This window comes from Sturnus vulgaris, chromosome 27, assembly GCF_052056855.1.
Source record: "Sturnus vulgaris isolate bStuVul1 chromosome 27, bStuVul1.hap1, whole genome shotgun sequence".
Taxonomy (NCBI): Eukaryota; Metazoa; Chordata; class Aves; order Passeriformes; family Sturnidae; genus Sturnus; species Sturnus vulgaris.
This window is the reverse complement of record NC_142269.1, coordinates 4,910,441-4,929,550: the sequence shown is the minus strand read 5'-3', so window position 1 is coordinate 4,929,550 and position 19,110 is coordinate 4,910,441. Positions and strand designations below refer to the sequence as shown.

Here is a 19,110-nt window from a genome sequence, read left to right as displayed (position 1 = left end):
CCAGTCCTTCCACCCTGAGCTCTGCTCGGCCACAACCCAGCACTGCAGGGTGGGCTCAGGAGCTGGTGCCCAGGGGATCCAGGTGCCTCTGCTGTCCCCACTGTCCTGCAGGAACCAGGAGGCTGCAGCTCCCCAAGGTCACAGGCAGCTCGGGCTGTGGGACCTCAGCCCTGAGACCCTGGGGCAGCTCCGGGACCCCCAGAGCTGGACTCTCTAGTGGTTATCAGGTTGCTGGTCAGGATCAGCAACTGGGAATGGGGACAGGCAAAGGCTTTGGCTCCATGGTGCTTTGGGGAGTCGTGCTGCATCCCCCCAAGCTGGCCAGCCCTGGTAGCCATCAGCACGAGGCCAGGGCAAGGGGCTGGGCTCCAGAAGCGCTGGTGTCAGCCCTGGTCCAGTGGCCGATCCCCCGTGCCAGCAGATTCCTGGGCTGTCTGTATTGGCTGCAGCCACCTCCAGCCCCGACCCAGTGGAGTTTGTACAACACCAGCACCACCAGCTGCCTGGCTCCAGTAACCAGAGCATCGGGCTGGCGCCAGCCCTGGATGGCACTGCCAGCCCTGGGAGCCACCAATGGGAGTTGATGAACTCCTGGCCCATGACCCCTGGCAGCACTGGCTGCAGGCACTGGGAGAGAGCCAAGCCATGACCCGGAAGTGTGAGGCTGTCTCAATTCCTGTGTCTGGGCATCTCCCATCTGCATCCTGACACCGTCCCAAAACACCGAGCGGGGCTGGAGATGCCCGGTGCACCCTGGCACCACCAGGGACCCGCACATGTGCCTCGGGCTGTGCCTTGTCAAGGCCAGCAGCACTGCCTGGCCACGAGCCCGTGGCCCTGGAGCAGCCAGTGCCTGTCCCTGTGTGCCCCTGAACTTTGAAGCCAGTCCAGGGTCCCCTTTCCAGCCTGGCGCCGTCTCCAGCCCTGTCGCTGCTCCAGGCGCTGTGCAGGGCCGACGGTGACGATCTTCCCGGTGGCACCAGTGGAGACACTGAGCTGGGAGTCATGAGGAAGCAAGATAAAATTTGTTTCCCACCCCATTCCCGCTCAGTGAAATTCTTCCAGAGACTTGTGGGCTCCTGGGTTTCCGGGTCTGCTGAACCCCGAACTCAGTGCAGGACCAGGGAACCAGGTCCTTGGGCAGAGGTGGTGACCAGAGTTTGTCCCCACACCAGTGGGATCCCACAGCCCCCTCGCTCCTGCTCTGCCTCCCCTCCCTCTTCTCCCATAATTTAAAGCCATAAAAGATAAAAACACACTCAATAGAAACACGTCAAATAACGGGAAATTAAATACAGTAATTACCTTTTTTGAGGATACAAAGGTTCAAGTGTACTGTAAAAGGTCGGTGCTACACGGGAATCTGATGGGACGGGCTTGGCCCGGGAGGGACGGACAGGGACCCCTTGGGCACCAGGGGACACGCTGGGGGTGGGGGACACTGGTACATGGTCGTGTGTAAATACAGCCCTAAACTACAGGAGAGACGCTACGAAACGCTGGAGCCCTGGGAGCGGGACACAGAACGTGCCCTGGTGCATCAGCATTGCCAGGAGCCCCCGAAACAGGAAAGGTCCTGCTGGACCCACCCTGGTGCACATGGGGAGTGGCCAAGTGGCCGAGGCCACCAGGCTGGCACTGCCACTGCACTGTGTCCTGCTGTGGACAGGGGGCACTGGCACTGGGACTGGCCTCGGGAATCTCTTCCTTGGTGCAGTGCCTCTGAGGGGCTGAGGGGTGGCAGGGGCAGGGACCCCCCTCCTCACCGAGGATTGTCCTGGCAAATTGACTCAGTTTAGAAGTTGTGTGTGAGCAGGGCCACGGGCAGGCAGGGATCTGGCAGGGCACAGGGCAGGCAGGGCATCAGGAGGGCAGAGGTTGTTTCACTAAAACTGAAACACTTCATTCCCATTGGGGGGCCTTGGACAGGACAAATCCACATGGAAAACCAAAACCTACCACTAAGGCCATGGAGCCAGAGGGTGAGTCAGGAGGGGACTGGGGAAGTCCCCTCTGTCTTTGGCACACTTTCCATGGCATTTTTATGTGAAAAATTTCCATCCCAGCTTGAAGAAAAGCAGGTATAAAACCAGTGACAATTTCTCAACTGAGAACTTCGTTCTGGTGAAATCTGCAGATCCCATCATGGGGACATTCCAGAATCCATTTTTCACATTAGCCAAGAAGAGAAGACAGGAGCCATCACTGCATTGCCCTGGTCCTTGGGGATGGAGAATTCCAGCCTCGGGGCCACAAAGTCACTTATTAGATCCCACCAACGACATTTTTTAAATACTAAAAAGTTTGGGGAAGAAATCAAAAACTCAAACCAAAAGAAGTTCTTCCCCCTGGGATATGTTTCCTGGGCATCTCTCACACCTCCACCCTCCCCTCAGTGCTGCTAGCCTGGGGATCCTGACTCCCTCACTCCAGGATGGAGGAGGGGGAGACGAGATGGATGGGAGGCTTTGTCCCTGCACAGGGAGTGGGATGGGGCTGGGCCATGGGGAGGAGGTCCCGGGCTGCGGGGCTAGGGGGCTGCAGCAGGGAGGGGGAAGGTCTCTTATTGCTCTGTGCGGCCACACTGCCCTTCACACTAACACACTCGGGGTGGGATGCAGGTGAGGGGGTTTCTCCAGGTCCCCCAGTCCTTGCTTGGGCAGCCTCTCACCACCAGGGAGGGCAGGATGAGGCACTTCTGCTGCTGCCCGTGCAGAGGTCTGGCATGGAGGGCACTGAGCTACAAATGTGATGCTGCCACCCACACCTCCCAAGGTGCCAGGTGTCCGAGGTTACCTGCAGGGCCAGGCTGAAAACCTGGGGGTACCACGGGGCAGCAGCAGCAGCATCAAGGATGCCCCCCCACCCCCCTCCACCCAGGCAGCCCAACCCCAGTCCCAGGGCAGCATCATCCAAGCTGTGTCCATGTGGGATGGCAGTGCCGCTGGCACGTGCTGGGACCCCTGGCAGTGGCTGATAGTGGTCATGGCGCAGGTGGCAGTGCCGTGGGCAGCCCATGGCGCAGGGCACAGTGCGATCCGCGGGGTCCCCCGGCTCCAGGGCACTGCTCAGCAGTCACGTCCTCTCTCCTTCTCTCCTAGGCAGCCCCGGCGGGGGTCCTGGCCCTGCACGGCGCGGGGCCACCGCGGTCACGCTCACATGCTGTCCGCCAGCTGGTGACAGTCCAAGTCTCCCTTCAGCTCCAGGAAGCCCGGCAGCTTCACCCCCGTCTTGCGGTCCACACACCAGCACTTGCCCCGCTGCCCATCCAGGGCTGGGTGACACTGTGGGGATGGGTTTGGTCAAGGACACCCAGCCTGGACCCCATGGCCATTCCCAACCAGGAGCTCTAATAGGGGCTTTACCATCCCCATCCCACCCCCGGGCTTTTGCAAAGGGCCCCCGGCACCCAAAGGGTGATTCCCACCAAAGCCAGGAACTAGGCAGGCTCTGCCGTGCCTTGTCACTGTCCCCTCCATCCATGTCCCCCTCCCAGCCTCATCCTGGCTCTACAAAATGCCCCCCCAGTGCCCTGTGATAGGTCAGAGCCCATCCTACCTGCTTGGGGTGGAAGTTGCCGTTGCGGTCGCAGTTGGGGATGGGGATGACATACAGGTCCTCGTGTGTCCGGGTCTGCGAGGCTGCCAGCCTCTCCAGCGCCCGGTGCAGCTCGCTCTGGCACGAGCCCTGCGCCTGGGGAAAGGGTGGGCTGAGCTGGTCACAAGGCTGGCACATGCTCCTGGCCCAGAGACCCAGAACCCCAACCCTGGAGCACCCACCCTGCCCTCCCCAGCCCTCCCTGTGCTCACCATGACCCGCGTGTCGTCGCGGTGGTGAGGGCTCCCGCTGCTGCGCATCTTGTTGCCGTTGTTGACCCTCTTCGCCTGCTGCTTCTGCAGGCACTTGCGGTCGTGGATGCTGCAGGGGCTGAAGCTGTTGTTGGGGTGGTCAATCTCCTCCTTCTCTGCAGAGACACAGACCAAGGGGGCTCAGTGCCACAGGGCAGCCCTGGAGGTGGCCGAGTGCCCCCGTCTCCACAGTGCCACTTGCACCCCAAGGAACAACATGCAGTGGTTTCTGGCAGGCCCCACATCACCGTCTCTGGTCCCTACAGGCATCACTCACAGCCCTGGGTCCATCCTGCCCCTGCCGCTGAACTGAGCTGAGCTCCCTGCAGCACTGGGAAAGACTCCTGGGAGTTTTTCCTACTCATTAGCCACGACTAACAACTTGTTGCCATGTGTCTGTTATTGTAGGGTCACAAATGCATGCTGCGAGTGCTGGGCAGTGGCTCCAGTGTGCTGGGTCTGGCTGTGCCCTTGCCAGCCACGTGTCACCTGGCACCAGGTGCTCACCCACAGCGCTGGAGCTGCAGGCCTGGAAGCTGACCCGGGGACACAGAGACAATGAGCTCCAGGACACCCCCGGTGCCCCCCAAAATCTTCCTCGGAGGAGCTGCAGTGGCAATGGGGGCACTAGGGCGGTGCTGAGCCCCCGCCAGGCCCGGGGCGGCACCGGGCGCCACGGCCGGGAGTGGAGCCGTGCTCTGCTGCGGGGCACGGCCCCCGCCAAGACATGAAAGAAGAAATTCCTGGAATAAGAAAGTTAATCTCCCGCGGGGCCGATCCCAAAAGGCGGCACTTGGCATCTTCGCCTGAGCCAGGAGCGCAGCCAAGCTGCCGGCCCAGATGTTGGCAGCTGGACAGAGCGTCATGAGACGAGTGCTCGGCATGACTTTAGTTTTTAAAAAGCTGCCGGTTCCTCTGGTTTGGGGCTCGTAAGACTCTGTGAAGGGGGTACACCCCAGGAGCCAGGACTCCTCCTGTGCTCAGAGCTGTGTCAGACACAGCCCGAGCAATGTTTTACCCCTCAGTCCACCTGGGCTGTTCAGGGAAGTGGCTGAAGTTATCGTGGGGTTGGGCTTAAACGAATCAATATTGCAGCTGGCAGCAGGGAAAGCCTTCCCAAACCAGGCAGGGGGAGGTCACTGTCGGGGGGGGTCACACCCAGGGGCTCACAGTGCTGGGACAGGGGCTGCTGGGTGACTCCTGGCACTGGCCCTTCCCACAGGCAGAGAGGTCGGAGCTTCCTGCCCACTGAATCCCCACGGCATCCCGGTCCTGATCTCCCACTGGCACCGCTTGCCACAATCCCTGCAGTGCAGAGCTCCTGACCCAGCTCCTGGGGGCCCGGTTAAAGTCCAGAGCGAACCTCAGTCAAAGCCCCCTCCCTCGTGGGTGTTATTTGTTTTTTGCTTAATCTGTCCATTTTTTCCAGGAAATAGCTCATGCCCTTGAAATTTGAAACACAAACCCAAAGTCTCCAGGACCCTGCACAGAGCGGTGCCAGCGCCAGCCCCGGCGGCACCAACCATGAGGCTGTGGCGCAATGCAGGCGCTGGTGGCAGAGCCCTGCCAGGGGCACGGGGGCTCTGGAACGATGCTCCTTCCCTGTGGGCAGACACACAGGAAGAGCCGGGCAGATTTGGCACCGGTGGGGACCACCATGCCAAAGTTCCGGCACCTCCAATCGCTGCTCCCACGCCATGGAAAGGCAGGACCGGGAGGCACCGGCGCTGCCCGCACTGCCCCCGCAGGGGAAGCCCTCACCGATCGCCGGCACAGCCAAACCCTCCTCCTCCCTCCCGCCAGCCGCCTCCAGAGCATCAAATCTCCCGGCTTAAATAAAACCAGATGCCAATAACATTTTCATAAGGTCACATGAAACGCCGGTGCCTCCGAGCAGCGAGGCGGCTCCTGACAGCACTCGGGACCCGCGGTCCGCGGCTCTCACGGCAGCTCCAGCATCCGTCCCTGCCACACGGATCGCTGCTGTCCTTGGGGTTACTGTCCCCCTGCTAAGTGACACACAGTAGCTCAGGGAATCTCGCGCCTCCCTGGAAATACGACTGGACCAGAAAACTCACCCTCAGCAGACAAAGACTTGGGGAAAGCAACGTATGTGGAGCCCAGAGCTGCCATGCCCCACACTGCCCCACCTATGCGTGGGCACCACCACCCTGGAGGGATGGAGAGTAGGGAGGTCCCGATTTGGCCAAGGAAAGCCTCTCTGCTCACTTTGGATTGGAAGTGAGTGCCAAGGGGATGGGAAGGGGTGCTGCCCTAGCCGGGCACATAAAACAGCCGCCTGTCCCGGGAGGAGGAGGATTCCTGCCCAGGCTGTGGACAGGGGACACAAACGAGTCATTCAGCATCGCCTTCAATTAACGGGAGCTGCAAATGAGGTTGGTCACGTGCCGAACTTGTGATTCACAGCGCTGAGCCCGAGGGAGCGGTGAAGGGCTGCGGCTCCACCGCGCGGATCCCGTGGGAGCAGAGCCTGGGGCAACCAGCAAAGCCCTGGGACCTCGTGTGTGTGTCCATGGGGACAGACAAGTGTCATTGACCTCCACAGCTCCAGCCCTGCTCCTCTCCGTTCCACCAGCCCCATGAACGAAGGACCTCATATGCCTCAAAGGCCAGAAGGGACATCCACGTGTCTGTGGCCAACATGGCACGAGCCACAGTGAGCCCCAGCACCCTCCATGTCCCTGTCCAGCACCCCCAAGTGTCACCTGTGGGTGGTCCTGGCAGGACCGTGGCACTGCTGGCTCTTGGCTTCCTGGGCTCTCGACTTGGCAGGCACCAGCACTGGGAGGGGCATGCTCTTTTTGCCAAGTGCTGGCTCTGGCAGAACTTGGGGAGCCAGGGATGGGGGTGGCAGGGGCGCAGACACCAGGCACCTACTGCCCTTTGTTCTGGAATGCCAACTGGGAGCTTGGCCTGTCCCCATCCCTGGACACATTACCGTGCTCAAACACGGCTGAGCACCTCCCACCTCAGTGCTCAATGTGGGACGGAGGGAGGGGAGGTCAAGATGCAGGACAGGGAGTGAGGGATAAGATGCAAGTGATTCCCCAGAAGGACCGGAACCTTGCCAGGAGCAGCACCCAGCCTGGAGAAGCCTAAGCGTGGATGAGCCCTCACCCCAGGGGACAAATGGGACACGGTTGAGCCTTGCCTAGTGGAACCCAGCCTGTCCTCCCTGCTTGTGCACTGTCCAGCCATGGCTCAGCCACCACCATTCCTGCCAGCCACTGCACATCGAAAGGAAACCGGCTCTGTCCCAGCTTACAGAGACCACATGGGACGAATGCAGCTCCCATGGGTCAGGTTTTCCCAGACATAATCATTTACCCAACACTAAATCACTCATCATGTGTGCTGGGGAATATGTCCTCACCTCCTCCTGGCTGCCACACACGGGCTCAGCCACCACCACCCGCCGGCTGTGACGGAAAGCCACGGCTTGGACCTTTTGGAGCCGGCCCCTGCACAGGGCTCTGGCCAAGGAATGGGATCCCAAAGCCAGCCCCGAGCTGGCAGGGCCGGGAGAGGGTGGCAGGGACAGGGTCCAGCAGCAGGTGCCCAGACCCGCTGCCATGGAAGACGGTCTCGAGTCAGGCGAGCAGCCACTGCTCCCTCACTTCCTAAGAGTCACATCCCGTGGGTGCCACAGGTCCGGGGTGAGCAGGGAGGCTTTTCCTGGCTATGGAGCCGGGAGCCATGTCCAACTGCTCAGAAAGCCCAGCCTCAGCCCAGCCCCCTGATCCAAGCCTCTTCCCTGGAATGCGGAGCCCCCCGGACAGAGCCCCCAGACAAAATGTTTACTGTACGAGCCGCGCGTTAACCGCTTCCCACCCGCTCAGCCCCGGGCACAGCCGGGGGCACCTGCTCCGTGCGCCCCTGCCCCTCAACAGGCATTTAATTCCCTTCTGCTCATCCCGAGGGGACACATCAGAGGCACTGGCCATGCCAGGGTGCCCTCGCTGTGCCAGGCAGGGCAGTGTGGGCGTGAGGGAGCCTGCAGCCCCCAGCCCCACACTCCCACTGTCCCCAGGCTGCGGAACAGGTCAGGGACCCGCGGGGGGATGTACCACTGGGACTGCATCGAGCAATTTGCTGTGGGTGTGCTGCCCACATCCTGATGGGCTGTCCTGGACACAAGGGCTCCTACTGCCCTCTTGCCCATCCTGCTGCCTGTAATGCCGCTGGCTAGCACAGTGCTGCTGGCTAGCACAGTGCCCGGCGGGCGACCCGGCTCCCATAGCCACCCACCCATCCCCAGCCAAGCCAAAACACCGCGGGAAGGAAGGGAAAAAATGCAAGTCTGTTTCCTAAAGGCTCTGGGAAAAAATGTTGCATTACACGGGGCACGGCCAAAACCAACAGGGCTTGGCAGCACGGCGCAGCCCCGGGCCAGGGAGCCCAGACAGCTCCTGCAGGATGTGGGATGAGGACAGACAGGCAGGATAGGGGGGCTCCAAGCACTCCCAGCCAGCTCCTGTCCCTGCAGGGGGGTGGGTAGAGGGGCCTATCCATGAACGGCACTCATCACAGCGGGGACACCAGATCTGCCATGGATCAGACATGCAAGGAGGGAGTGGAACTGGGATCCAGCCCCCGGATAGGCAGGGACAAACACTGCTCCAATCCCTTCTGCCCCTCAAGGAGCTCCAAGTGATCCCGCGTGGGGACCCAGGGTCAGGCCAGACCAGCTAGCAGATTGTTCTGGGATGATAGTCCCCAGCTTCAGAGGACATGATCCTGGTCACAGCCTGTAGGATGGGAAAGGGGGATCACCAATGGACCAGGTCCCCACATTCATTCCCTGGGAGCAGCCTCATTCCTATGGTGCGACTTGCACAGCTCTGGGGTGGGTTCCCACTGCCGGCTCTGCTCCCAGACCCCAGATCCTGCCCGAGCACCAGGGGCGTGGCAGAGGCCACGATCACCACCTGCAAGGCAGACAGAGCACACACCGGCATCAGCTCCTCCAGCCTGGCCCTGCCCGCACCCCGCTGCCCTGTCCGGCACAGACACACACAGCTCCCACACCACGCCCGGCTGGACCAGCCTGGAGGGAAGCAGGTGCCCCGCGGCCTCTCTCCTGTTTCCTCCCGGCAGATCTGCCAGCAGCATCCCAGGGAAGCAGCAGCGCAGGGGTCACTGTGCAACGGGAGCTTCCCTGGCAGCTGGGATGTGTCCCCAAGGGCTGCAGGTGCTCGCGGGACACTGGGCTGTCCCACGGTCCAGGGGCACGTTGCAACCAGGGCACAGCAGGTGAAGGTTCACCTCTCCAGCACATGCGGTGCCAGCGGCTGTGACACTGCTGTGCCCACGGTGGGTAAGGATGGCACAAACGTGAGCCACTTGTACCAGGTCTCCTGCAGCCTATCTCTGCTCCCTCCCTGGAACATGCTCCCTGCATTCCCATCCTGTGCTGTCCCATCCCATCCTGCCTCTTAGAGTCATGGAATTGTTTGGGACCTTAAAGACCACCCAGTTCCACCCTCCTGCCATGGGCAGAGACACCTTCCACCAGACGAGGTTGCTCCAAATCTCATCCCACCTGGCCTTGAACAATTCCAGGGATGGGGCATCCAGAAATATTCTGGGCAACCTGTGCCAGAGCCTCACCACCCTCACAGGGAGGAATTTCCTCCTAACATCTAATCTAAATCGTCCCTTTTTAATTTAAAATCCTTCCCCTTGCCCTGTCACAATCTATCCGTGTAAAAGTCACTCTTCATCATTTTTATCAGCTCCCTTTAAGTATGAGAAGGTCCCTGGTGAGTGCAATCCTGTGGCCACAGCTCTTGCCAAGTGAGCAGGGAGTGGGTTGGTGCCAACAGGGGTTATACCACTGTCCCTGTGAGGGACAAGGACCCCCAGGCACCCACCCAGGGTACCCACCCTGGGCACCCACCCTCTGCCGCCCCTCCGCCACCTCACCTGGGGGCTGGAGGCTCTCCTGGATGGCCTCGACGTCGGCCAGGTCTGTGCAGATGCCCTGGCCGTGCATGAGGGTGCGGAGGGGCCGGGGCTCGCCGCGGGGGGGGTAGCAGCGCAGCCCCGCACCGCAGCGCGCGGTGTAGACGCCGCAGGCGGTGCCGCGGGGCAGCGCGCAGGTCGCGCAGCACCCGCAGCCCGGCTCCCGCACCAGCTCCGCGCAGCCCTGCGGAGCCTTGCACCGCGCCAGCCGCTCCTCCGAGCACGGCGGGCACTGGATCGCCTCCTCGCCGCTGCCCGGCCGCGCCGCCGCCGCCAGCAGCGCCAGCACCACCGGCAGCACCGGCAGCCCCGGCCCCGGGCGCATGGCGGCCCCGCTCCGGCCCCGCTCCGCGGCGCTCGGCTGGCGGCGGGCGCGGGGCGGCGGCGGCGGCTTTATGCGGCTTTATGCGGCCCCTGGCCACACCTCCCGCCGCCGCCACCGGGGCCACCGGCGGGGCCGCCCCCGTCGCCACCGGGAACCCACCGGGCAGCGACGCTCCCCCCGTGTGTGTGGCGGCGGCCACACCGGCACCGGCGGTGGCTTCAGCAGCGGGGCCACCGGCGGGGCAGCTCCGGTGCTGGGCAGCGCGGAGAGCCAGCCCGGAGCCCCCGGCCCCGCGCCACCCACCCGAATCACCCGCCTCCTCCAGCCCTGCTCAGTCCCGAGAGCAACTAGGATGAACAGGGAACACACACACCGTGCGGGGCTGCAGCGCGGGGAATGCAGCCAAGACCCCCGGAGTGGGATCGGGTCGCCGGGTCTGGGGGGCCCCGGCGGGAGGAAAAGTGCTGCTGACAACGGAGCATCCCGTGCGGCTCGGCCCCGGTGTGTCCGGGACGGCCCAGGGAGGCCCCGCCGGCTCCCCGAGCCCACCTGCCCCCGGTTCCGCACCCGCGGCCCCCGCGCCCCCCGCGCCTCACAGCCCGGGATAGGTTGAAGGCTGCCGGCACCTAGTGGCTACTCGGGAAAAGAGGGAGCGGGCGGAAGCCCCGGCTGCCTCCTGGGACCCCGGTTCTGTCAGTCCCCGCAGCACCGGGGGAGGGCGAGAGTCCAGGAGAAGGCGTGGAGCAGGCTCTGTGCCCGGGGGATAGTCCCTGAGCATCACCCGGAGCTGGTGGCTCCCGAGCTGCGCCCTGGGGCATCTCAGTCAACATCGGGTTCGTGGGCAACCTGTCTGGATGTGGTAAGGGGTTCGTGGGCACTGCAGTGGGGTCTTGGGCACAGCACGGGTGTCTTCGATATAGCAGGAGGCCCGGGTGTGGGGGTCAGTGTAGCGGGTGGGACAAGGGGAACAGAGCTGCCTGTCAAGCAGGGCCTGGGCTGAGAACCCTGAATTCATCTCATGAGTGAGTACATCTAGTGCTTAAACTGGCATTTTGAGGCTTGAGTGACAGCACAGGTGGCATTGCCACCAGAGCTCTCAAGATCATCTTCCCTCCCCGTGCAGGTGAGTTGTGCATCACCAAGTGCAGGCAAGACAGGGGCAAACATTCCCCCACACCCCCAGCCCCACAAGGCACTGTCACACAGCACTGCTCTGAGCCCCTGTCTGCCTGGCACTGCTGCACAGTGGCCGTGACTCGGGGCAGAGGCACCAGCCTTGACTCAGTGTCCCAGCAGAGACCAAACCCAAACAGGTGCCCAGCCCCACTCAGGCTGTGGCACCTTATCAGGCCCTGGCAGCACTGAGTGCCCGTCAGGGACACTGTTGTGTCTGCGGGCAGAGGCAGCACAGGGGAGGACAGTGTTCCCTCACCTCTGCCCAGGCACTGCTCCTCCAGGTCCCTGTCCCAGCATCATCCTGTAAAACAGAGTGGGGCTGGCTGGTACCCCCACAGTTGTGCTGTCCCTACCCCAAGCACAGCTCTGAGGCCATGCAGGGGCTCAGTGCTGGTGTTTGGTGCCCAGTGTAGCCCAGGTCCTTGCCTGGGACAGGCCTATGCCCCCCAGTCCTTAATGGAGGGCTCTTCGGGATTCCTGGGGCTGTGGGAGTCCAAATTGGCTGCTGCTCCTCAGCCACACGCCCCAGCAGGGTCTGGAGCTGCCCCAGCCCTGGGGAGAGGTTGCAGGCTGGCAGGAGGCAGGAGCAGGAGGGGATTGGGGGTCAGAGAGGGCTGTAGCCCCCCAGCTGAGGGTGGTTCTGATGAAACCAGTGAGAACCTAGGCCCTTTGAATGTACTTTGGGACACTTTTGGGACTCCAATACCTCCTGCCTCCAGGCACCAGAAGCAGCACAGACCTCCGGGAGGACCTGCAGCCAATGCCCTCCATTCTCAGCCAGCCCCTTCCTCCGCTGGATTTACTCCCCATTTCCAGGCAGCTTCTCCTCCCCAGCCCTCCCTCGCATCCATTCTGGCATCTCCTCCTGGCCCTGGCTCCCTTCCCGTGGTTCCCACTGCCCTCCTCTCCACGGGCTCCCAGGACAGACGGTGACCTGGCTGTGTGGGTGCTCAGCACCCGCCGGATGCGGTCCGTGGGGTGCGGGTGTGGGGCGGGCAAGGGGCGTGTCGGGGGCCGCTGATAACAGCGGGCGCCGTGCCGGGACCGCGGGACCAGACGGCGCAGGCGAGTGGGATGAGCCAAGGACCCCCATCCTGGGCAGCCAGGCTCCGAGGCAGTGGAATGGGGTCCAGCAGCCTCCTGCGACTCCTCCGCACTCTCTGCATCGTCTCGGTGCTGGCCGGGTGCCTGCACCCTGCCACGGCCCAGTGGTTTTCCCTGGGCTCAGAGGACACCACCCCGGATCCAGGCACCAGCCCCACGCCCCGCACCCTGGATGAGGATGAAGGTAGGCTTGGCGGGATGGGGACATGGCTTTTTCAGCACCCCAAATTCCTGCACCTCAGCATGGAGGGTGATGTGTGGGGTGCCAGGGTCTAGGGCTGCTGGTGGCACAGCTGTGGCCGTGGGAGGTACTGGGAACTGGGAGTGCTGTACCACCCTGGTCCTCCTCCAGTCCTGCCACCTCCCATCCCAGCGTTCCTTTGCTCCTGCAGACACAGACGCCAGCGTGGAGCCCGTGGGGAAGGTGCTGCTGAGCAAACCTCCTCTGGCAACAGCCCCTAGACGCCGGGACCAACCCTCCAAGGGGGCAGCGAAAGGGTCAGGCCATGCCCCGCCGCGCACACGAGGCCAGGTGCTTTTTCCCGGGCAGTGGCCCCCTTCCGGCTCCTCCAGCCCTCCCGAAACTCCCCAGCTGCTTCCAGGCTCCTTCCTGTCCTTCCTCTTATCCGTGCCCTGCTTGCACACACCGGCCCGGGCACCGCGCCCTGCTCCAATCCCCAGCGCAACTCTCAGCTCCTTCTGCTCCCTTGGAAATAAATCAGTTGGGCCCCGACGTCGAGCTGAGAGCAACCCCGACTGGGGGAGGGTCCCACCTGCCCCCTAGGATCCCCCCGAGCCCTGCACTGAGAATTCCCTGTCTGTCCCAGCAGCACCGACCCACGACCGCCCCGGAGAACTTTGAGGGGAGCGCAGTGGAAGAGGAGTTCCTGCAGATCCAGGTGGTGGAGGGGTCCTGGTCGCTGGGGAGGTGTCAGGGACAGCCTGGGATGGACACCTGGGCAAGGGGCTCCGGAAGACACGGGCTGGCAGGACGGGACGGGATGGGAACGGAACGGTGAGAGTGGGGAATGGGGATACCGCTCAGGGATCTCGCACTCAGCCCCTCCTCTCCTCCAACAGACGACGGCCAAGGGGCTGCCCCGGCGGGTCCCGCCGGCCCCGGAGACGGACCCAGCCCTCCAGGTGAGAGGTGGGCGTGGGGCACTCGTGTCGGACCCATCAGTCGGGGCTCCGGTCCCGCGGCTCATCCCTCTCTCCTTGTCCAGGTGCACAACATCTCCGGCTGTGTCTGCCCCGTGCGCCCCGGCCCTCCCGGCCCCCCCGGCCCAAAGGTGCGGTGGTCCTCCCACAGGAACACACTGTGCGAAATCCTGATGGTCTTTTTTCTGTGCAAAACCCTTTTTGCTGAGGATTTGGACTCTAACTTTGGGGTCTGGGTTGAGAAGTGACTCAGATAACCCCAGGGAGGGAGTCAGCAGGTGCCCGTGGTGGGCTCCAGCGGAGAAATGTGCCAGAAGGTGGAACCAGGCTCTGAATTTCCACAACAGGGAGAGAAAGGTGACCGAGGGTTCCCTGGAGAGAGAGGACAGCCCGGATTCTTAGGGGAGAGAGGGAAGTCCGGCAGCCCAGGACAGCCAGGACACCAGGGTCCCCGGGGCCCTCCGGGTCCTCCAGGACCACCGGGGCCCCCGGGACCTCCGGGCGCCTGGGGAGGCCGGGGCCCACCCGCGCCCGCTGCACTCCCTGAGAGATCAGAGAACGAGGTGAGCACCGGAGCAGGAACAAAGCTGATGCCGGTGCTGGCCGCAGGGTCCCCTGGCGGGGATGGGGACATGTGGCTGTGTGGGTGGGCAGGGGGTCCAGGGGATGGTATAGCAGCTCATTGACTCTGCTCCCTTCTCCTCTCTCCCTCCAACCTGACAAGCAGCAGGGAGTCTCCAGCCCTGTGGGAAACCCAGGACCCCCAGGTCCCCCCGGGCTGCCCGGCATGCCCGGACCCCCTGGCTACCCAGGCCACGATGGCCCCCAGGGGGCCCCTGGGCGGGAGGGAAAGCCAGGACCTCCAGGCCCCCCAGGAGCCGTGGGGCCACCTGGTTTTCCTGGGGCTGAAGGACTTCCAGGGTCTCCAGGCTCAGCTGGGCCAGATGGACCCCCAGGGGCACCCGGACTCCCAGGGCCTCAGGGTCCCCCCGGGGTACCTGGGCACGAAGGACCTCCCGGTCCCCCAGGATCTGCATCACTCCCTGGCAAACCAGGCCTCCGAGGAGAGCCAGGATTCCCAGGACCAAAGGTAAGGGGGTTCCAGCCCAGCCTGTCCATGGCCCTGGGGTGGGGTACCTGGGCTCACCAGCCCCTCACCCTGCCCTGGGGACCAGCCCCATTACCAAGCTCTCAGAGCACTCCAGGGGTGTCCCAGGACTGCCCCAATCCTGCTACTGTGGAGCCCGCGGGAACACAGGGGCTCAAATCCACACTCACCACCCTGTGCCATCTGCCATCAGGGTGAGAAGGGCGAGTATGGGCTGCCAGGCATGCCGGGGAGCCCTGGCCGGACCGGAGAGCCGGGGTCTCCGGGTATGCCCGGTCCCATGGGACCACCAGGACCACCAGGGGACTACAGGGTGAGTAGGGGGCCCCAGGCTGTGGGTCCTAGGGAGGGGGCACCCCAGTGTCACCCCACACATCCTGTCTTTGCAGTGTGACTCACGCCACGCTGGACACCGTGGGTTGGCTGGGCTGACGGGCCCCAAGGTGAGCTGGGCAGTGGCACCATTTGGGCAGGGGTCCTGCTTACAGCACTGGCCACGGCACCCTGACCAAACAGCTCCATGGCGGGTGGTGCCCTGGTTGTGAGGCACAGCACTGCCCGGGGGAGTTGGGTGGCCTGGCGACCCCCAGACTGGGCACTGACAGGATCTCTCACTTCCCTTCCAGGGAGAAAAGGGCGACCCTGGAGAGCCGGTTTGTAGCCACAAGCAGCAGTGTGGGGGAAGCTGGCTGAGGGATCCCATCCCCATACCTGAGTGTGGACCCCTGAGCCCTCCATTCTGCCTTCCTCTCCCAACGCCCTTCACCTCACCCCAGGGCACAGGGTGGGAGATGAGGGACACCAGGGCACAGGCAGAGGCACAAGTGTGCATACCTGTGCCACCCATAAACATCCCCAGCACACCCCATCCCCACCCCCCAGACACAGCACAGGTTCTAATCCTGCCTCTCTCTGTGGCTCACCCAGGGGTGCTGCTACGGGGAGCACGGATGCAAACCAGGTCACCTCCCCTTCCCCAGCACTGGCAACGAGCCCGGCTCCTGGGGGTCCATCAACAGGTACCAGACGGTGAGTGGCCAGGGTGAGGGTGCCCAGGGACCCCAGCCCAAACCTGGGGACATGGTTCACCCCACCAGCAACCCCACAGGACCCATAGTCCCAGATAGGGTAGAGGAAGGAGAGGAAGAGAATAGAAAATGGAGAGAGGGAGAACAGAGATCAGTCTCTCCCTCTTCCTTTGCAGGATGGCAAAGAGGAACCAGAGATTTACGGAGCGATCATCCCCCATGTGAGAGTCCCTGACCGGCCGGTGTCTGCACTGCCCCAGCTAGGGACATTCAGCCCTGGAAGGGGACAGGAGTGGGGGACATAAATTTGGTGTCATAGCTGCCCCCCTAAAAGGCAGCACCAAAATAGCCCAGTCCAATCTCCATACTGCTCTACTGCAGGGTCTTCGAGGTCCCCCCGGGAACCCCGGCCCTCCTGGGCCCCCCGGCCCCCCTGGCCCACCAGGTCTCCTCTACCTCAACGTAAGGCTCAGCACTGGTGTGCACACACCTGTACCAGATCACACACACGTGTGAGTGTGCACAGCACCAGAGCCTCCCCCAAACCTGCCTGTCTTTGGTTCCAGAGGGTGCATCCCATGCATGCCCAGCCGCCCTGCAAGCAGCCGGTAAGCCACAGCCTCGCTGTCCCCAAGAGTGTCCCCATCCCCTCCCTGTGCTTCCTCCCAGGAAGGAGGTCCCTCTCCCTGTACCCAACAGCAGACACAGGCTCTGTTTGCCCTCACAGGCACCTGCAGACCGCAGCTGGCCATCAGGTGAGGGCGTTTCCCAGGTGCTTTGGGGGCTCCAGCCTCCTTGGAGGCACCTTTCCTGAAGCCTTGCCTCCCTTCCTTGGGCGCTGGGACTGCGAGAGCATGGGTCTCTGGCACCACTGCTGGCTCTCCCACCCACTTCCCACCACATCCCTGTGGGATTAGCTCCCATGGGAGCATCCAAGCCCTCTGCTGGGACACCTTGTGACCCTCCATCATCTCTGGACTCTCCAGATGCTGGTGTCTCTCAGACAGAGCCATCAGACTCCCGTGCTGATCTCCGGGTGCGTCCATGCTGCTGCCCCCAACAAACCCCCCAGCTGCCCTGTACCCCACAGCAGGATCCTCACCCTCTGCACTCCCCCAGCGCCAGACGTGGGTTTTCAAGTCCAAGGAGCTGATGGCGAAGGCGAGCAATGCTGTGCCCGAGGGGAGCCTGGTGTATGTGCGGGAGGGGAGCAACGCCTTCCTCCGGACCCCAACTGGCTGGAGCCGCCTCCTGGTACTGTGGGGTCCCTCTCAGGGCTGGGGGGGCAGGATGCAGGGCTGGGTTTGGCACTAGGGCAGATCCCCAGGAAGGAGAGGATTCTCTCTAACCTGTCCCTCTGCTTGTGTCGTTGAGCAGCTGGAGGATCCAAAGTCGTTCTTGGCTGGTGATGACCCTTCTGCCTCCACCCCACAGTACCAGGTGAGGGATGCAGGAGCTGCTGTCCCCTGAAAAGGGACAGAGCCCTCCTCTGCATGATGGAGGGAACAGACATCACAGGACTGTTCTCTCCCTCTTCTTCCACCTCTCCATCCAGGAGGTGAAAAGGGTGCAGCCAAGAGGTCCCAACATTCTGTCACCCGTGCAGTCTCCAACAGATTCACTGGTGAGCTCTGCTGAGGGTCTGGCCATGCTGGGGGGGATGTGCCATAGGAATGGGCTGGATGTCAGCAGTGCAGTGCCAGCTCAGCATGAGCAGAGCCTGGGGCTGTGTTGGTCTGGGGAGGGTGTCCCCCACTCATGGCACACGGATGGGTGTCCCTAGACTGACTTGAGCTGTGTTTTGCAGATCCAGAAGGAGGAGGAACAAGGGCTGCCTCAGATTCTGCCAACCACCATCGCTCCACGGATCCCATCTGTAAGGAATGCCTGGCCCCGGGGTGGGGATGAGTGGCCAGTCATGGGAAAGGGGGAAGAGGTGCCATGGGGACCCCCAATCCTAGCCAGCACTGCCAGGGGCTCGCATCCTCTAGAAAAGGGGGAGCAGTGATCTCAATTCCTCCCTGCCACCCCCAGCTCCGCCTGGCTGCCCTCAACGTTCCCCTCTCCGGTGACATGAGCGGGATCCGGGGTGCTGACCTGCAGTGCTACCGGCAGTCACAGGAGGCCGGGCTCTATGGCACCTTCCGGGCCTTCCTCTCAGCCCCCACACAGCACCTTGTGTCCATCGTCAAGCGGACAGACAGGACCCTCCCCATCGTCAACCTGAAGGCAGGTACCCTGTCCCCAGGGGGCTGTGGGTGGCAAAGCCTCACAGTCCCCATGAGCTGCAGCAGGTAAGGGACCCCCAACCCAGGCCTGCTCTGGAGCTGCTGCACCTGGGCTGTGCTCAGGGCTTTTGGGGAGCTGACAGAACCGAGAGGATGTTATTGCCCTCACATAGTATGGACAAGGGCATTCCCCTGGCCCCTGGCTCAGCACAGCTTGTGCCCACAGGGGCAGCTGCTGGCCAAGTCCTGGGGCTCCCTCTTTGGGGGTCAGTCTGGTGCTGCCCTGCAGGGTCCCATCTACTCCTTCAATGGGCGCAATGTCCTGATGGATCCCCTCTGGTGAGTGTGGACACAGGGTCCTGAAGGGGTGCCCCTGTGTGGGAGCTGGAGTGGGGGGTTTGTGCTGGGTCCCTCCCTGCAGAAGTGCAGGAGCAAAGAGCAGGGGGTGCCCCAGGGTGCCCCCAGCCCCTCTCACCCCATCCTCACACACAGGCCCCAACGGCTAGCCTGGCACGGCTCCACACCACGGGGTGGCCATGCCCGCCGGTGGGATTGCCAGGGCTGGCGCAGCTCTGGCACAGCTGAGGGCATGGCCACTGCCCTGGGCGAGGGCCGGCTGCTGGCTGGGCACCGGCACAACTGCTCCACGCCGCTGGCTGTGCTCTGCATCGAGGTGGCTTTTCCTTACCGGCACATGTGGTGACAACAGTGACACCCAACCACGTGCTCCAGGCATTCCTCCAGTCCTGTGTGGCTGGGGAATGTCCCTGGGAGCACCATGGGCAGTGTCAGAGCTGTGCTGGAGCACTGAAAGGACACCAGGTCCACAGCCAGGCTGTGCCATGCCCAGCCCCAGCTGTGCCATCCCACAGATGCCTGTGCCACGGGGCAATGCTAGGCTGTGCCCGCAGCCTCCCATCCCCACTGGACCCAACATGGTCACTACCCAGAAATAAAGACACAAAAATGTTGTTTTCTATGACACCATGCTTTGTTCTGGGGGGACATGGCCAGCTGCAGCAAGGGGCTGATGGGACACACCCAGGAATGGGAACAGGACTGGAGGGGCTGGGAGCGGGCTCCAGTCCTTTTGGGGTTGGCAGGAACTGGGAGGGGACACACTGCCACAGGTCTCCATGTCAGTGAG

The 19,110-nt window shown here is 63.2% G+C and overlaps 2 protein-coding genes across 2 annotated transcripts; one reads left to right on the top strand and one right to left on the bottom strand.

Moving 5' to 3' along the window:
- Positions 1 to 1,278: 1,278 nt before the first annotated feature.
- IGFBP4 (insulin like growth factor binding protein 4) lies at positions 1,279 to 10,194 on the bottom strand. The gene is made up of 4 exons (XM_088179622.1): positions 9,795 to 10,194; positions 3,810 to 3,964; positions 3,559 to 3,693; positions 1,279 to 3,284 (listed from the first exon to the last, which is right to left on the bottom strand). The coding sequence occupies exons 1-4, from the start codon at positions 10,156 to 10,158 to the stop codon at positions 3,156 to 3,158; spliced, it is 783 nt and encodes a 260-aa protein (XP_088035748.1). The 5' UTR covers positions 10,159 to 10,194; the 3' UTR covers positions 1,279 to 3,155.
- Positions 10,195 to 12,456: 2,262 nt separating this feature from the next.
- On the top strand, positions 12,457 to 18,916 carry LOC148221080 (uncharacterized). Its single transcript, XM_088179578.1, is given in 22 exon segments — positions 12,457 to 12,622; positions 12,831 to 12,970; positions 13,269 to 13,337; positions 13,519 to 13,581; positions 13,665 to 13,730; positions 13,947 to 14,174; positions 14,327 to 14,689; positions 14,901 to 15,020; positions 15,097 to 15,150; positions 15,334 to 15,360; positions 15,635 to 15,736; positions 15,912 to 15,956; positions 16,117 to 16,197; positions 16,302 to 16,343; positions 16,673 to 16,844; positions 16,847 to 16,989; positions 17,113 to 17,175; positions 17,291 to 17,359; positions 17,543 to 17,611; positions 17,770 to 17,964; positions 18,190 to 18,302; positions 18,456 to 18,916. Coding segments are annotated over 22 exon segments (2,601 nt in total). The 3' UTR covers positions 18,667 to 18,916.
- The last annotated feature ends 194 nt before the right edge of the window (positions 18,917 to 19,110 follow it).

Excerpts from the sequence above, each read along its gene's own strand:
- IGFBP4 (XM_088179622.1), bottom strand. The coding sequence starts at position 10,158 with ATGCGCCCGGGGCCGGGGCTGCCGGTGCTGCCGGTGGTGCTGGCGCTG. Across the intron at positions 3,965-9,794 it reads GGAGAGCCTCCAGCCCCCAG|AGAAGGAGGAGATTGACCAC; the intron begins GTGAGGTGGCGG and ends GTGTCTCTGCAG. Across the intron at positions 3,694-3,809 it reads GCGACGACACGCGGGTCATG|GCGCAGGGCTCGTGCCAGAG; the intron begins GTGAGCACAGGG and ends CCCTTTCCCCAG.